Genomic DNA, 18,552 nt, shown 5'->3' with positions numbered 1-18,552 from the left:
TTCTCCAAACTGTCATTTTCGCCAAAAAACTGACCTCACCACCAATGTTCTAAACTTAAAAAAAACAAACAGAAAAAAAAACAGACAAAAAGCCAAAATTCTGGCTCCTTCCTTAACAAGGTCACTTTTTATTAATTTTATTACATATATATGTAGTTTATGTGGTAGAATTACGAGTTCTGAATTTCAGATATTATATTCCATAAGTATTTCTAATATTTAAAATTAAATTTTACATGTAAGTGAAAAGAGCATTATATGATGAGTCCAGAGACCTGCGTTCAAGATGTACCTCTTTGGGACATTTCACTAGACCTTTCTGAGACTCAGTTTATTCCATGTGGTTATTAACCCCTATTTCACAGAGAATTAAATAAAATAAAGGATTTGAAACATTCATAATACACTCTATAAATGTACACAATGGCCTTCAACCAGATAAAACAAGCCTAGCTTAGCTTACACGCTTACCTTCTACCCACCATACACTTGCCTGGAGCTACAAAACAGATATGTAGGATTCCCCTTCCCTGGCCCCTTTTCTTAGAATAGCTTTATTGACATGTAAATTACCTATCGTAAATTCACTCTTCAAAATGTACAATTCTATGTTTTTTGTGTAGTCAGAGTTGTGCAACCATCATCACAATCAACTGCATAAAATTTTCATCACCCTGAAATGAAATTCCCTACCCTTTAGCCATCATCCCTGAATTCCCGCATCCTAAAAACCACTAATCTTTCTGTCTATTCACCAGTTCTGACCATTTCATATAAATGGAATTATACAATAATGGTCCTTTGTGACTGCCTTCTTCGAGTTAGGGTAACGTTTTCAAGGTTCATCCATGTCACGGCATGTATCAGTACTTCATTTCTTTTCACTGTTGAACAATATTCCATTATATGGATATACCACATTTTGCTTATTCATCATTCATCAGTTAATGGGCATGTGGGTTCTTTACACTTTCAGGCTATCATGAGTCATGCTGCTATGAACAACCATGTTTAATAAGTTATTATGTCGGTATTTGTCTCCACTTCTCTTGGGTATATGCCTACGAGTGGAACTGCTGGGCCATGTAGTAATTCTACATATGTTTACCTTTTGAGAAATACCTTACTTAGTTTACCACAGTTGGCTCCACCAGCCAACATCCACATCCTCATCAACACCTATTATTGCCTGCTTTTGTGATTACAGCCATTCTAGAGGGCGTGACAGGGTATCTCACTGTCGTTTTTGACATATATTTCCCTGATGGTCAGTACTGTTGAGCATCTTTTCATACGTTTATTAAACAGTTCTGTATCATCTTTGGAGAAATGTTTTTCAAATCTTCAGTCCATTTAAAAAACTGAATTATTTGCTTTTTTACTACTAAATTTCTATATTCTGGATACAAGTCCCTTATCAGATATGTAACTTGCAAATACTTTCTCATTCTGTGGGTTATCCTTTCACTTTCTTGTTGAGAGTTTCTTGGTTTCCTTTGAAACACAAAAGTTTTAAATTTTGATGTGGTCCAATTTTACCTGTTTTCTCTTCTGTTGCTTTTATTTTCAAGATTGTATCTAAGAAACCATTGCCCAACCCAAGGTCATAAAGATTTATTCCTGTGTTTTCTTCTAACAGTTTTACAGTTTTAGCACTTACATTTAGGTCTATGATCCATCTTAGGTTAATTTTTGTTCTTGGTGTGAAGTAGGAGTCAAAATTCATTACTTTCCACGCTGTTGACCAGTTGTCCCAGTACCATCGGTTAAGACTACTATTTCCCTCACTGCATTGTCTTGGCACCCTTGTTCCAAGTTTACTTCCTATTGAATCCCCTCCCTATTTGAAACACTTAGCTGCTTGCCCTTAGATGATCTCTTAACTAGATTCCTTGCTTTCAACATACTTTCACCATTTGATTTTTTTTTTTTTTAGTTTTAGGTGTACAACATATTGTTTAGTATAGTTGATTTATAATACAATATTAGTTTCAGGTATACAACATAGTGATACAAGTTTTTATACATTATACTCCTTTTATAGTTACTATAAAATATTGGTTATATTCCCCTGTCCTATATAATATATCCCTGTAGCTTATTTATTTTATAAATAGTAGTTTGTATCTCTTAACCCCCTACCCCTATCCTGAACCTCCCCCCTTCCCTCTCCCCACTGGTAACTACTAGTTTGTTCTCTATATCTGTGAGTCTGTTTCTTTTTTGTTATATTCACTAGTTTATTTTTTTAGATTCTGCATATCCATGATAACATACATTGTCTTTTTCTGTCTAATAAGCATAATACCCTCTAGGTCCACCCATGTTGCTGCAAATGACCTTATTTTATTCTTCTATATGGCTGAGTAATATTCCATTATATATATATGTACCACATCTTCTTTTTTTTTTTTTAACATCTTTATTGGGGTATAATTGCTTTACAATGGTGTGTTAGTCTCTGCTTTATAACAAAATGAATCAGTTATACATATACATATGTTCCCATATCTCTTCCCTCTTGCGTCTCCCTCCCTCCCACCCTCCCTATCCCACCCCTCCAGGCTGTCACAAAGCACCGAGCCAATATCCCTGTGCCATGCGGCTGCTTCCCACTAGCTATCTACCTTACTACGTTTGTTAGTGTGTATATGTCCATGACTCTCTCTCGCCCCGTCACAGCTCACCCCTCCCCCTCCCCATAACCTCAAGTCCGTTCTCTAGGAGGTCTGCGTCTTTATTCCTGCCTTACCCCTAGGTTCTTCATGACATTTACCACATCTTCTTCATCCATTCATCTGTTGATCAACACTTAGGTTGCTTTCATATCTTGGTTATTGTAAATAATGCTGCTATGAACACTGGGGTGCATGTATCTTTACAAATTAGTGTTTTTGTTTTCTTCGAATATATACCCAGAAGTGGAACTGCTTGATCATATGGCAGTTCTATTTTTAGTTTTTTGAGGAACCTCCATACTCTTTTCCATAGTGCCTGCCCTAATTTACATTCTCACCAGTGTACTAGGGTTCCCAAATTTCTCCACATCCTCACCAACACTTGTTATTTGTAGACTTTTTGATGATAGCCATTCTGAGGGGTCCAAGGAGTCCTGGGGCTGGTGTCACACGGTGGGTGGGGATGGGTCCCAGGGGATCCCGGGGCTGATGCCCACCCACCAGTGAGTGAAGCCAGGTTCTAGGGCTAGTATTGGCCAACTGGTGGGCAAAGGCAGGTCCTGGGGTCTCTGGCTGCAGAGCCCAGGAGTCCCAGAGCTGGTGTGGAACCACTGGTGAATGGGGCTGAGGCCCAGGGGGTGCTGGGACTGGTGCATGCCCACTGGTGTGTGAAGCTGGCCCCAGGGCTAGTGCCAACTCACAAGTGGGTGAAGCCAGGTCCTAGGGTGTCTGACTGCAGGGCCCTGTGGGTCCTGGTGCTGATGAGCTAGAGGGAGGGTTCCACAATGACTCTTGCCAGCACCAGTGTCCATGTGGTAGAATGAGCTCCCCTAATGTCTGCTGCCAATGTCTACGTTCCTCGGGTGCACTCCAGTTGTCTCCTGCCTCTCTAGGAGGCTCTCCAAGATCAGATGATGGGTCTGATACAGGTTCCTTTCAAATTACTGCTTCTGCCTTGGGTCCCAGAGGATGTGAAATTTTATGTGCACCCTTTAAGAGTGGAGTGTCTATTTCTCATAGTCCTCTGGGTCTTCAGAAAGTGAGCCCTGCTGGCCTTCAAAGCCAAACATTCTGGGGACACGTCTTCCCGGTGCAGGACCCCTGGGCTGGGGAGCCTGATGTGGGGCTCAGACCCCTCACTCCTTGGGGAGAACCTCTGCAATTGTAATTATCCTCCCATTTGTGGGTCACCTACCTGGGGGTATGGGTCTTGACCATGACTCCACCCGTCCTACCCATCTCACTGTGGTTCCTTCTTACTATCTTTAGCTGTAGATCTTTATGCCTCCAGTCTTGCTCATCAATAATTGCTCCGTAAACAGTTGTTAATTTTGGTGTACCCGTGAAAAGAGGTGAGCTCAGGGTCTTCCTACTCTGCCATCTTGGCCAAGCCTCTAACTTCTCTCAACCCTTTAATTCTTTAATACAGAAATATTCACTTAATCTTTCATGTAATTTTTTTCAGAAAATAGAAAAATAGAGATGACCAACTCATTCCTGAGTATTCATTCCTCAAAGAATTATAAAAATATGTGCATTTTCTAAGGGAGAACATCTGAAACTAAAGAAAGTTGTGGGTATGTAATGGGTGGGAGGGGTGGAACACAAGACCCTCTGGATGCAACTACCATCTCAAGCTGCAGACCTGCACTTGCCAATACTACAGCCACTATACACACAACTACTGAGCACTTAAAATGTGGCTAGTCTTACCTGAAAGGTGCTGAAATTACAAGATGTACATCAGTTTTTTAAGACTCAGTATGGGGAAAAAAAGCAAAGTATGGTATACCAATTTTTAAATATTACATGTTGAAAATGACAACATTTTGGATATACTGAGTTAAATGAGATCTATCATAAAATTCACCCATATTTTACGTTTTTCAATGTGAAGACTAGGAAAATTTTAATTACATTGTGGTTTGCATTATATTGCTACTAGACAATGCTGCTATTTGATCTCCTAAGACTTTGTTGAATAGATTGGCCTCCTGTGAAAATAAGTTTTACTGGGCATAACTAAGTACACTAAGCCCTTATCTGGCAAGACACAATATCTGTAACTCCAGGTTATTGCCAAAAGCATATAGTCTCAAATTATCTCGGTCACTTAATACTATTCCAAAAGCTCATTTGGCTCACCTCAAGGAGAATAACTTTCTCTCATTCCTTTGTCAGCGTTTCTTAAAAATGTGATGCCAGAGGACATGGCCCTCCATTTCAAACATGCATTTTTAAACATACATATTACGGGTCCCATCCCAGACCAAATGAATCAGAATCTCTGGTAGTTGGGCATGATCCAGTTGATTCCTCTTTACAATAAACCTTGAGAGCTACTACTCTAGATCAGCCGTCAGCAAACTATGGCCTGAAGGCTAAATCCAGCTAGCTGCCCATTGTTGTAAATAAAGTTTTACTGGAATATAGCCACACCCATTTGTTAACCTACTCTCTACAGCTGCTTCTGCAATACAGCTACAGAGTTGAGAAGTTGTGACAGAGATTTATGGCCCGCAAGGCCTGAAGTATTTATTTATCATCTGGTTCTTTACAGCAAAAGTTTGCTGACAGTGCTCTAGACAGTCTAAATTTTATTCTGTAACAACTCAGAATACCAAAGGAAAGATACCTGAAAGTATAGTTCTGCAGCCTCGGAAAATGAAGTCAACTGAATTATGCTTTGGCATAAGTTTCTGGGCTTACAATGACAGGTCTATTTTTAAAAACCTTCAAAAACGATTCCTGGAGGGATGGTTGTTGAGGACTTCCATTCTGTCATAGTCCCTCTCTGATGAGGCCCAGAGGCAACACAGCTCTGTGTTTCCAGCACAATAGTTAACATGTTTGAAAACCAAAGAATTATGAACTATATACTCATCTTTTCTCCATGTATCTTTTGATGACATTTTTCTGGGCTAGTACCCCCCTCCCTCAGGGCAAAAGAAAACCGAAGCACAAGAAGAGCCCAGCTACAGAGTGGAGTTTACACTGACCTTCTTTCTAGACAGGAGTTCCAGACTTGCCTGAGTATTACAACTACCATGATGAGTTGGTGTGACACTTTTAACACATTCAAAAAATCAGATTCTGTTTTCTCAACATTCAGAATCTTTTCCTACTTTGCCTAAGTTCTGTAGTAAATAACCTAACATTTCCCCACAACTGACAAAACCAGGTAAAACTGTAGAAAGGAGAAACGTACTTTAGCTAATTTAAGTGTCTTATTTTATTTTCCTTATTTAAAAACTAAGAAGGTATTAGGAAAAAACAAATGTAATGTGATACGGTCAAATTACACCTATGGTCCCAAATGATCTAGCTTCTACCTTAAGAAATCATAAAAAGAAGAGCAACTTAAACCCAATGTAAGCAGAAGAAACATTAAAATAAGAGCAGAAATCAGTGAAATACAAAGCAGAAAATAAAAAATATCAATGAAAAGAAAAGCTGGTATTTTGAAAAGGTCAATAAAATTGTTAAACCTCGGGCTTCCCTGGTGGCACAGTGATTGAGAGTCCGCCTGCCGATGCAGAGGACACGGGTTCGTGCGCCAGTCCGGGAAGATCCCACATGCCGCGGAGCGACTAGGCCCGTGAGCCATGGCCGCTGAGCCTGCGCGTCCGGAGCCTGTGCTCCGCAACAGGAGAGGCCACAACACTGAGAGGCCCACGTACCGCAAAAAAGAAAAAAATTGTTAAACCTCTAGCCAGGTTGACCAAGAAATAAGAGAAGACACAAATTACCAATATTATAAATGAAAATGGGCCACCATTACAGATCCTAAAATATTAAGATAAGAGAATGACATGAACAATTTTATGTCTATAAATTTGACAACTTAGATAAAAGGAACTAATACTTTGAAAGATACAAACTACCAAAGTTACGAAATAAATCTCCAAAAGCTAACAAAGAAAAAATACATAACCTGAATAGTCCTATATAAAATTAAAGAAAATAAATTTATAGTTAAAAGCTTTCTCACAAAGAAAACTCCAGAACCAGATGGCTACACTGGTGAATTCTACCAAACATTTAAGGGAGAAATACCTTCAGTTGTACACAAACTCTACCACAGAACACAATAGGGAAGAATACTTCCCAGCTGCTTGTTTTGAGACTGGTAGCTTTCCTTACTCCAAAACCAATAAAAACACAAGGAAAAAGTACTAACCAATATTCCTCATGAACACAGAAACAAATATCTTCATAATACATTAGCAAATCAATCCGGCAATATATAAAATGAATAATACATCACAACTAGGTAGAATTTATCTTGGGAATGAAAGGCTCTTCAACATCCAAAAAGCAAGAAACTGACCACACCAACAGACTAAAAAGAAAACTCGTATGATAACCTCAATCAATACTTACCAAAAAAGCACTGGCAAAATCCAACATCTATTCATGATTTTAAAAAAAAAAAAAAAGCCTCTTAGCAAAGTTAAGTATAAAAGGGAACTTCCTCAACCTAGTAAATAGCAAAACAGAAATACAAGGGAACTTCCTTAACCTCATAAAGGGCATCTACAAAAACCTTACTGCTAACATCATACATAATAGTCAAAGAATGCTTTCATTTAAAATTTGGAATAAGGCAAGGATGCCTGCTTACTGTCCCTATTCAACAATATCCTGGAAGTCCTAGCAAGTACAATAAGGCAAAAAAAAGAAATGAACAGCATATAGATCAAAAACGAAGAAATAAAACTGCCTCTCTTCACAGATGAGATGACTGCATAGAAAAAGGCCAAAGAATCTACCAAAGGAGTTCCTAGAAAACTTAAAGTTCACTATTTAAAAAAAAACAAAAATCAATTGTATTTCTACATATTAATAGACAATCAAAAACTGAAATTTAAAAAAATACCGTTTACAATGGCATGAGGAAACATAAAAAATATACTTGAGTAGAAATCTAACAAAACATGTGTAGAATCTGTATGCCGAAAACTACAAAACCGTAATGAAGAGATACATCACATTCAGTTTGGAATACTCAATACCGTTAAAGTGTCAATTCTCCCCAAATTAATCTGTAGATTCAATGCAAACCCAATGAAAAATCCTGGCAGATTTTTTTTAATTTGACAAACTTATTCTAAAGTTTATATACAGAGACAAAGGAACTAGTCAAAATAATTAAAAATAATAATAGTAAGTTTGGAGGATTCACACTACCTGATTTCCAACTTAATATAAAGCTACAATAATCAAGGCAGAAGTAACTGGCAAAGGACAGACACACCGATCAATAGAAGAGACTAGGGAAAGGCCGACACACATATGGTCACTGATTTTTGACAAAGGGAGAAAGCAATTAAATGAAGAAAGGATAACCTTTTCATAAATGGTTGTTCAAAAAATTGGACATCCGTATTAAAAAAAATCCCCTAAAAAGAAATCTTAATACATACAAATTTTAATTAAAACAAAACAAACACAAAACAAAACCTTCCAGAAGAAAACAACAGGAAAGATATTTGGGACCTTAGGTTTGGCAGACTTCTCAGATACAAAACCAAAAGCAAAATCAATAAAAGCAAAAACGACTTTATCAAAATTTGAAACTTATACTCTGCAAAAGACACTGTTAAGAGAAGGAAAAAGGCAAGCCACAGACTGGGAAAAATATTTGCAAAACAATACCTATTAAAGAACCTGTATCCAGAAGATATTCAAGACTCTCAAAACTCAGTAACAACTTCTGTGCAACAAGGGACACAATTAACAGAGTACAAAGGTAATCCATGGAATGGGAAAAAAAACATTTATGAGTCATATTACCTGATAAGGGGTTAATGACCAAAATATATAAAAACTCCTACAATTCAACAGATAAAACCCAATTTAAAAATGGACAAAGGAACTGGACAGATGGCAAATTTTGTTATGTGTATTTTACCACAGTTTAAAAAAACAGTAAGTATAAAAATTAATAAACAGAAACCTCAATTAAAATAGAGTTGGGGGCTTCCCTGGTGGCGCAGTGGTTGAGTCCGCCTGCCGATGTGGGGGACGCAGGTTCGTGTCCCAGTCCGGGAGGATCCCACATGCCGTGGAGCGGCTGGGCCCGTGAGCCACGGCCCCTGAGCCTGCGCGTCCGGAGCCTGTGCTCCGCAACCGCAAAAAAAAGAAAAGTGAGGCCCGCGAACTGCAAAAAAAAAAGAAAAGTGAAGAAAAAAAAAAATAGAGTTGGGAGGCCAGAAGAGGGAGCACTCATGCACTGTGCTGTTAGCAGAGCCTAGCAAGAAGAAAGACTTCCTCTTCTTGCCTGCCAAGAACTCAGCCAATGACAGACTGTCACAATTCAGCCAATGAAAAACCACTACACTCTGGACTCTCAATTCCTCCAATGGACTCTGTTTACTACAGCCCTCCCAACTTCCTTTTCCCCTCTATAAAAGAGTTCTATTTTTGCTGGGGTCTTGCACTGTGTCTTGCAGTAGCTGCAGACTCTGAATTGCAATTCTTTGTTGATCCCAAGTAAACCCATTTTTAAGGTCAATATAAGAAAACAAAAAACCTAATTAAAAATGGGTAAAAGATTTGGACACATTTTACCAAAGAAAATAATGGATGACAAATAAGCGCATAAACAGATATTCAAAATCATTAGTCTTTAGAGAACTACAAACTAAGAACAATTCCATTCCTAGGAATTTACCCAAGAGAAATGAAAAGCTATGTTCATTCAAAAACCTGTACACTAGAGATTTATTCACAATCACCAAAAACTGGAAACCACCCCAGGGTACCAAGACTGGAGAATGAATAAGCAAATTATTCTACATTCATACAACGGAATACTATTCAGCCATAAGAACTGCTGATATAAGTACATCACGGAGAAATCTCAAGTGCATTAGGCTAAGTGTAAGAAACCAGTCTCAAAAGGCTATGTATTGTATGAGTTCACCTACATGAGAGAAAAAGCAGGCATATAGGAACAGAAAACACATCAGTGGTTACTCAGTGCTCAGGGTAAGCGGACGGGGTTGACTACAAATGGCAGAAGGGAAAATTTCAGGGCGATGGAATTGTTCTATATTGTCTGTAGTGGTGGTTATATGACTTACATGACTAAATGCGTTTGTCAAACTCAGAACTGTACACTAAGGATGAATCTTACTGTGTGTAAATTATACCAATAAAAATAATAAAGGTATTAAGAAAATAAATGTAATGTGGTAAAACACCAAATTATTCTATAAAAACCAGCCAATTAAACATTTATAAGGTACGATGGCATATGTTTAATCTGATTTAAATATGCTATCAGCACATTTCAAATAAATTCAAGCCATACCTTAGCTTTATAAATTAAAAGTTAAGGTTAGTATTATTAATGATTTCTTTCACCATTTAGGGAGACACAAAAAAGTCTTATCTGAAATCACTGTTTTTTAATAATTAATTTACCCACTGTCTATTATGTGTAGATTCAAAGATTCACGAGACAGTCAGGTGCAGGGTGGTTCAGGAACATGATTTTCCCCCTTTCCATTTTCCTAGTAATGGATATAGCTGGTAGAAATAGTAAGTGTAAAATATTTAAATATTCTCTAATCTCTTTCCGTACATTCTCTAAGGAGAAGGGTAATCAGTAGATTCAGCTCTCTTCAAAGGGAGGATAGGAGAGATTTATGGGAGGCACTACTTTATGTCAAGCATGAGGTGGCATAAGCCCCATTTTTAACACTTAAAACCAATGCTTTAAAGGCCGTTTGGTCACTTGCTCATTTCTAAAAGGAAGCAGGCAGTAGTAGGATTCAAATTCAGGGCAGTCTCATTTCAGACAAAGCTCTTTTTTTTTTTTTAAAGCTATTATTTATTTAATTCTTATTCCAGAATTTTCCATCTATTTCTAGTGCCATGTGGCATGCGGGATCTTAGTTTCCCAACCAGGGATCAAACCCACTCCCCCCTGCATTGGAAGCGCGGAGTCTTAACCACTGGATCGCCAGGGAAGTCCAAAAAAGCTCTTACTCTTACCCAGCTCACTGCGATTTGCTCTCTGCCCATCTGCAATTGCTTAAGCAAGAGCTTGGCTCTGCATGTTTCAAATCAAGGAGTATCTTTTAAGATTTTATTACTCGCATGACCCTGTTCAATTTTAAACCCCAAGCCTACAATACATACATATTACTCAGAAAAGCTGAAACAGTTTACAATTTACACGAAAATACGGTGACTTTTATCTGATCAAATTTTTAAAAATAAACCACTTAATTTCTTAAGTCATGATTAAAAACAGCAATATACAAATAACAACCAAAAGGATATATGAAAAAGTAATCATGTTCACTTTTGACCTTAATAAAGAATTTATTGCAACTCTAATTTTAAACAAAGGAATATAGAAAAGTTCTTCCCCTTTCTTCTGGCTTCCTGACATCTGGCTTTCCTCTATTGTTTTCAAAAGCTGCCAGTATCCTGACCTACACACAGATTATTTACTTCAACAGAACTCACCCTGTGAAGTGTCACCGTGTGTTGTTCCCATATAGCTGTTTCCTCCATTGCTGTGTTCTGATAAAGAAAAAGAAAAACAATAATTATCTTTTAAGAAAATGTCTAATAAAGTGAATGAGAACAGCCAGCAAACAATTTAGCACAGTAAAAAAACAAAATTCATACTTTCAATATTAGATACTCTAAAAAGAGCTTAATAATTATTGAAGGTTTTTTGCTTGCTTTTGTTTTTGTTGTAAGAGACAGGAAATTACACACAGGAACTTCCTTTGTTTTTAACTTAATTTGGACAGATGCCACTCTATATTCATTTCATGCCAGCTGAAATCAGTGTTCAAGCTAATTCTGCAACTTTATACTTAACATCAGATAGAAATGAACAGAAGTTGGAATAGTATTTTAAAATATCTAACGAACAACACATAAAACATTTAAAAGTATTCCTTAATGTTGTGCAAAGGAAGGAAACGTCAAATACCTCTGAACTCAGTAATTATAAATACACGTATCACAGGAAAACAGATAAGACCATTTGATAGGTTTGGTCAATGGCTGCTTCAGTATCAGTTAAAACATTACTGCTCTACCTAGTTTCAATTTTACTACAGAATTATCTTCAAGCTTTGTTTATAAACCCTGAAGGAAAAAAAAAGGCTTTTCTAACATACATATCATGCACACATGCCCATGCCACACACAAAAGAAACAAAAAGGAAAAACAAATAACAATTCCAAACTCCCTGCCCCAAAGAACTGCCTTAAAATAAAAGTGATGCAAGCTCCAATAGAGGTGCTCAAATGTCAGTGTAGTTCAGGTTCTTCTCCTGTCAAGAACTTTTTACTGAAGAGAGAAATAAATCACTATCTAACAGATAGACACTAAAGAATTCAAAGTGAATTTCTTATAAATTGGGTTAATTGCTCTTGGAGGCTTAAAGTAATTCAATCTCTTTTAATGTTACCATTTTCTGTAATTGGGGTTCCTGAACATATATATCTACAATTTGTTTAAAGTCTTTTTCAGAGGTATCACAAGGTAAGGTAGAAGTGAGAATGCTGAGCACGATGCTTCCAGGACATCACTTGTCACCCAGTCTTATCAATGTCTATTCCACAAATAAGGTTTGTTTTCTACTGCACTGCTGTCACTACCATCATGAGAACATGTCCACCAAGGGGCCCTGGACCCATTTCTCCTTTCCCACAGCAACTTTAATCGAACATTAATGCCACTTTAGAAAAGGAATCCCTATAAAGAAAGCCTGCTTCCCTAAATACAAAGCAACTAGATTAACTTTCCTGCCAGATGAATAAGAGAGGGAGAGAAAGGATCCCTCTGTTCACTCCCATAGATAAGAACTGTCAACCAGCGTTTTGTTTCAATCTTTCAGTCAAGTGCAGCAAAACCTCCTTTTAATGAGACCTCTGCTGGAAACAAAGCTGTTTTGTTTTTTAAAAAAATTGACCAGCATTTATGTATTTTAAAATATACCTCCATCAATGTGACACAGTGATGATATGAGTAATTCTGCTAAACATCAAGAGTCCTACTAAAATATACAGGATAAAAATATCTGCAATTGCCAGTTTGTCCAATCTTAGCTGACTTATTAAAAATGAGAACTGCTTGCATGGCTTTAAGCTTGTCTTGCCTTGATCTACTTCTTAAACCAGCAGCACTGCTTCACTACCCTTTTAATTCCTTTCCTATCAGTGCAAACTGAAAGTGATCTGATAAACAGAGAGGACCTCCATAACATATTCTTTGGAACGAAAATTTATCATCCTCCATATGGTTTTAATGGCCACACAATTTACCATTTAGTAAAAGAATATGAATCAAAATGAGAAAATTCATTTAATGCGAAGGGAGGAAAAGCAGATTATGAAATGGCTTGTATATTGTTATCCTTTGTTTAAACGTGAATATGAAAAGAAAGGCTAAAAGGATATACAAAATGTTAACACAAATCATCCTCAAAGTGAAGGGATTATGGGTAATATTTTTTCATTAGGTTTTTTTTTTTTTGCTTTCCTTTCTCCATTCCCAGTCAGAATAAACTGCCAAAATATTTTAAGCCACATTCATCAAATCCCACTTGAAACTTCAAATATCTATTTTTAACTTTGCTTTTAGGAAAAATCAAGTAATATTTAAGATTCTTTTATGTTTTATTGTTAATTATAAAAAAGTATCCTGTTAGTAAGGGATTTATAGAATAAGGTCTTAATGTACAAGCTTCTAGGAGTACAATAAGAGAAATTTAGATTATTTTGTTTATATAAGGGGAAAAATAAAAATACTAAAACAATTGTTCTCAGCATTCCAATCAAAATTAATGTTTCTTCAGAAAAGTACACAACTCAACCAACTCAATGGCTTCCCCCAAATGGGTAATACAATAGCTCCCTTCTCTATTAAAGCCAAACACAGCCTTATTAGCTTGATTTATCAGAAGGGAGACCAATGTGCAAGAAAGAAGCCGAGAGAACGAAACATCAAAAAGGGTGGTCAGTTAGGCTCTTAACCTGTGCTCTAAAGCAATTGAATCCATAATATAAATAAGTTGTTATGCCTTGATGATCCTAATCACTTAAAACACACACACAGAGAAAAAAGTGTTACTAGTTTAAACCATGGACCATTCCATCTCTCTCCACTCTCAGGCCTTTGGTTTCCTTCAGTGGCAAAAGCAGCAAAATTCTATCCATGGCTGTTTATATAACTAGGCAGACTTTATGAGGAGTTCTGAAGGAACTGAGAATACAAATACAGTAAAATATAATAGTAGAATCTTACTTGACGGGATTCAAGTACCCACTGTAATTCTTTCAACTTTGCTATGTTTGAAAGTGAACATAAAATGTTGGGAGGTGGTGAGAGGAGATTCTTATTAAATCACTCAGAAACTGAAGGCTAAAATGGATATAAAAAACTTTTAGTACTACTAAATGTGATACTTTCGAAATTTGATACTTTAGATTTTAATGCTAAAATTTTGATACTTTAGAAAAAGGAGAAAGGGGATTTCCTTTGATAGAATACCTAAAAAAACAAGCGGCCTCGGGTGGAGAAAGAGAAATTGGGGCAGGGAGGTAGGGAATCTTACATTTTCACTGTGAGCCCTTTTGTAATGTTCTATTATGTTCATCTACTACTTACTCAAATAATTTTTGAAACATCATCCTTATTGTAAAATTGCTTACTTGTCATTTTTCTTACTGGTAAAAAAAAGCAGAATGTGTAACTGGCAGAAGGATTTTCTGGTAAATGAATAGTCTCATTCCCAAAACATTTAGGCTTGTGGGGAGACCGCAAGTAAAAAAGTGTCACTCCTCTAAGAATGATTACAGCACTATCATTCCCTATAACTATGAAAGATGCTGTTAAACAGAAAATGAACTAAGCCAGAAATATCAAGATCACAGCCCAAATCTGCCATTAACTAGGTAAGTAAACTTAGTGTTCCTCATTTAGGGAATGGTATGACATTATCTCAAGTAAAAAGTCCTGTCCAGCTCCAGAATTCTATTAGACTGTAATTTCAATTCCAAACAGGCTGCAAATTCAATAATTAGTGAAGCACTGTAGGCATCCAGAGGAACTGTAATCGTGGCCACTGGACTCTGAGTTCTACATACACTTCTAAGTCAGTGTCAACTGACCAGAATCACAATTTCTGAAAAAGCAAAAAGCTGCATTTCAGAGAGTGCCAAGAGTTTGTTTGGTTTCTTTGTTCTAAGCTCCAGCTGGCAAAGACACTACTCAGATCACCAACTCTGAAGGGCTTCCTGCCAAAACTTAAGATCCTAATTCTAGGCAGTTTCACTGTCCTTTAGGGCTGATTACACATCAAGTGGGGAAAAGACAGGAGAACACAAGAACGGACAAGAAGGGATGAACCTGTAACTGGGAGAAGACCAAATCCAAGACGGAATAAAGCCAGTGTTCTCCAAATGAAGGAAAATCTTAACTCCTCAATATTCACTGAGTATATAGCCAGTTAAAATTTACCATCCTTATGGCTGTAATTTTAAAAACAATCCATTCATTTATTCAATCCAGACATTTATGCTAAGTGCTGTAAAGGTCAAAAATAGGTCCTTCTTCCTCCTTAAGGACTCAAGGAGAGGCTTATAACACTAGATAAATGTGTATACAAGGTGCCACGGGGGATAGAGAAGACGCTGCTTGCTGACAAGATGGGAGACTGAGTCCCCGAGAAAGAAACATCTGAGTTCAAGCTTGAAGGATGACCAGGAAAGAAAATGGGGAAATATGTTTCCAGAGAAGAAACAGGGTATCAGCAAGGCTGTTGATGCTGCACATAAAGCTGGCTTTGATGTGGCTGAACAGTACCATTTGTGGAATAGGGAAAGGGTAAAATAAAAAGAGAAGCTGCAGAAGTACATCCCAACAGGCCTTGTAACAAATCTAACGCTAAGGACTGTAAACTCAATGGGAAGACACTAAGGAACTTTAGGCTGTCATATTCCATAGTCAGGACTCATTCTGATGGCTGTGATGTGGAAGAGGGAGTTGCGGCAGGGAGACCAGTTAGAAAGTGGAAATAAAGAGGGGGAGGAGCTAACGATGGCTGTTACAGGTTCTGAATTGACCATCTGCGTGAAAAAGCCAGCAGAAAAAGAGATTACAAATTCAGTTTTAGTCACCTTTAATTTAAGGTGCCTGTGGAAATACTGAAGCAGAGATATAGGCAGTAGGCAGGTGGATATAGGAGATCTGGCACAGATAAGGATCTAGGAGTAATCAACAAAGTAGTATTGAATCCAAGAGAAAAGATCCAATTACCAAAGGACTAAGATGACCCTGTGCACCACAAATATTCTGAGGGGAAAAAAGGAAGAACCTAAGGAACCTGAAAAGGCACAGCCAGTGAGCAACTAATATAAAAATGTCATTTATTGTCCAGAGAATACACCAAAACAAAATATAAAAATGGAAGATACCATAAAAGAATAAAATTTTCATGTTTCTTAAATTGTTGGACCCTTACATATCAAATATATACTTTAAATAGTTTATTCAGTACTATCTCTTAAATAAAGCACACTGAGCTCCTTCCTGATGCCTTGTGGTCCTCCACTAGGAATATCAACTAGCAAACACAGAGGTAACACTGGTGGCTCTGAGTTTTTCTTCTCTATGCAAAGTTGTTATGCTGAATTGTTTCTGAATTCTCCTGCCCTCCAAAGTGTTTTGTTTTTTGTTTTTTTGCTTTCCATCCAAAATAGAAAGCAAGATTACCTACTGAGATAAGGTTGAGCCAGGAACTTAAGAAGTACAACCTAAGTTTTAGTGAATAAAACAAATGACCCCTGCCCCTCTTTGACCTTTCAGTTAAGCATTTAATTTCAAATGTGATCACTGCTATGCAAATAAAGTACAAAGAAAGAGACTAGTGTATGTGCTAAAAGGTGGGGAAAATATACATTTGGATTGATCTGAAGGGCTGTCAAGTAAACTCTCAAAATGGAGATGTCCTGTCCAAGACAGAATAAAAAAGATAAATCTGAAGTCAAATGAAGAGTGGTCTTGGAGACACTCAGGGAATTCAACAAATCTCACAAACAGGATAAGAACTCACTAAGCATAAGAACTAAAAATAATGATCAAAGTAACACTGCAGCAATTGTGGGATGACAGCCTCAACAGAAAGTAAGTAAATCGAGCATCTGACATCCCACTATTCTCATCACCAGTTAAATTTTCAAATACTTTACTGTGTATTCACTACTTGGCTGACAAGTCAGGAGACAGATGATGAGATGGATAGGATTAGAAAATATTAAGAGCTGGAAGAAGGACACAGGTGGGCCTAGAATTTTTTTGGTTGATCAAAGCTAGAGATTTGCTTAAGTAACTTCACAGATAAATTGCTATATTTGCCAATGTCCTAAGATCAAAGTGAAAGTGTTACCAAGTCCAAGCTCGCTCCGCTCGCCACATGACAGGCCAATGAATCGGAGACGAGGTATTGAGGCAAAGGAATATTCGGAAAGCCGGCAGACCGAGAAGATGGCAGACTAGTGTCTCTGAAAAACCATCTTATCGGGGTCTGGATGCCAGTTTCTTTTATAGAATCAGAGAAGGAGAAGCAGTGAGGAAGTAAAGCAAAAGGGCCATCAGTCTTGCAAAACATCTCCTGGAATGACCAGCCCCATTGAGGGGATGTGTTAGTTTCTTTTTTCTTGCAGCCAACTGACAGGTGGGCAGAGTTCCCTGAGGCAGGCCATTATGTGTGATTATAATAACAAAGGCAACAAAAAGCAAAGGTTGAAGTCCAAGAAACAGATCCTACGTGGAGTCCGATTTAGCTCTTCCCTGTTACAAAAGAATATCAGCTTAAATAAGTTACCATTAAACCTTGAGAAATTCTCATCAGGGACAGTTACAGATACCCTCGAAAACTTAGTGCTTTCCAGTTATCAAAAATAAAACTTTTTAGGTTGACATTTTCTAATGGCTGAAAGTGGATAAAAGACCTTTCAAATTTTTTCCAGGTAGAAAGGGGAAAGGAAATGGGGTAGCATAGATGAGGAAGTGATATTTCTGAGTGTATCTTTTTGTGTAGCAGTATTGTTCCATGATATATTATCCTCCATATATACAAAAGTCTTTCTCCAGGGGTGAGGGGAGAAATGGGTAAAAAATTTAAACTGTTTTATGCGTATACTAGAAGTGAAGAAATAATAGATAATGAGAGCTGGGTTTCTATTGCTGGAGAAAAAAACTATAAATAAGAAAAGGAGGGAGGCTAAACTGAACTCTATGATGTGAGATCGGAATCTGAGGTCAGTATAAACCCATGGTTTTCAATACACATGCAGATAGATACAGAAATAAGAGTCTTGTAGATATGCATATGCCTACAGGATTCCTAGCTCTGTCTGCTGAGAGCCTAGAAGAAAGAAAGACTGCAATGAGCACAGCTAGCTTGGAGATCTTAATTTCTAAATACGAGTCTTTAATAAAACAAACCAGAATTTCTCAGAGAAGGGGTTGGTTGCAGGGCTGGGTCAGGAAAATGCAGCATGAACCTGGAATATCATGTGGCACTAGAAATGAAGGTACTGCTCAAAAAATTATGGGGGTTTGTCAAGAGAACACCAGCTTGAAAGAGCTTCTAAAGGCCAAAGCTGGAATAATGTGAGCAACAAAATAATATTAGACTTTAACCCACAGAATAATAACCCTTGAGTCCATACTGATGTAATCAAACAAATAAATGGGAAAGGGACAGCTCTTCATTAGAGTGGAATTTCAATTAAATGTGAAAGGAAATGGGAAAACAGAATTACCATCAGCCAAACTCCAGAAACTGTTCCAGATAAAGATCCACCCACAGATGATAAAACTAGTGGGTGA

The 18,552-nt window shown here is 37.4% G+C and overlaps 1 protein-coding gene across 4 annotated transcripts in view; it reads right to left on the bottom strand.

Annotated features, from left to right (window-relative positions):
* TJP1 (tight junction protein 1) overlaps positions 1-18,552 on the bottom strand; it is a 116,496-nt gene that overhangs the window by 79,646 nt on the left and 18,298 nt on the right. For all 4 annotated transcript variants that reach the window (XM_060005291.1, XM_060005292.1, XM_060005293.1 and 1 more), the window contains exon 2: positions 11,163-11,219. In XM_060005291.1, the coding sequence (XP_059861274.1) occupies positions 11,163-11,219 (57 nt within the window). The remainder of the gene's footprint in view (positions 1-11,162; positions 11,220-18,552) is intronic.

This window comes from Delphinus delphis, chromosome 2 (assembly GCF_949987515.2).
Source record: "Delphinus delphis chromosome 2, mDelDel1.2, whole genome shotgun sequence".
Taxonomy (NCBI): Eukaryota; Metazoa; Chordata; class Mammalia; order Artiodactyla; family Delphinidae; genus Delphinus; species Delphinus delphis.
Note: the sequence above shows the minus strand (reverse complement) of the source record. Positions and strands in the feature narration are given on the sequence as shown.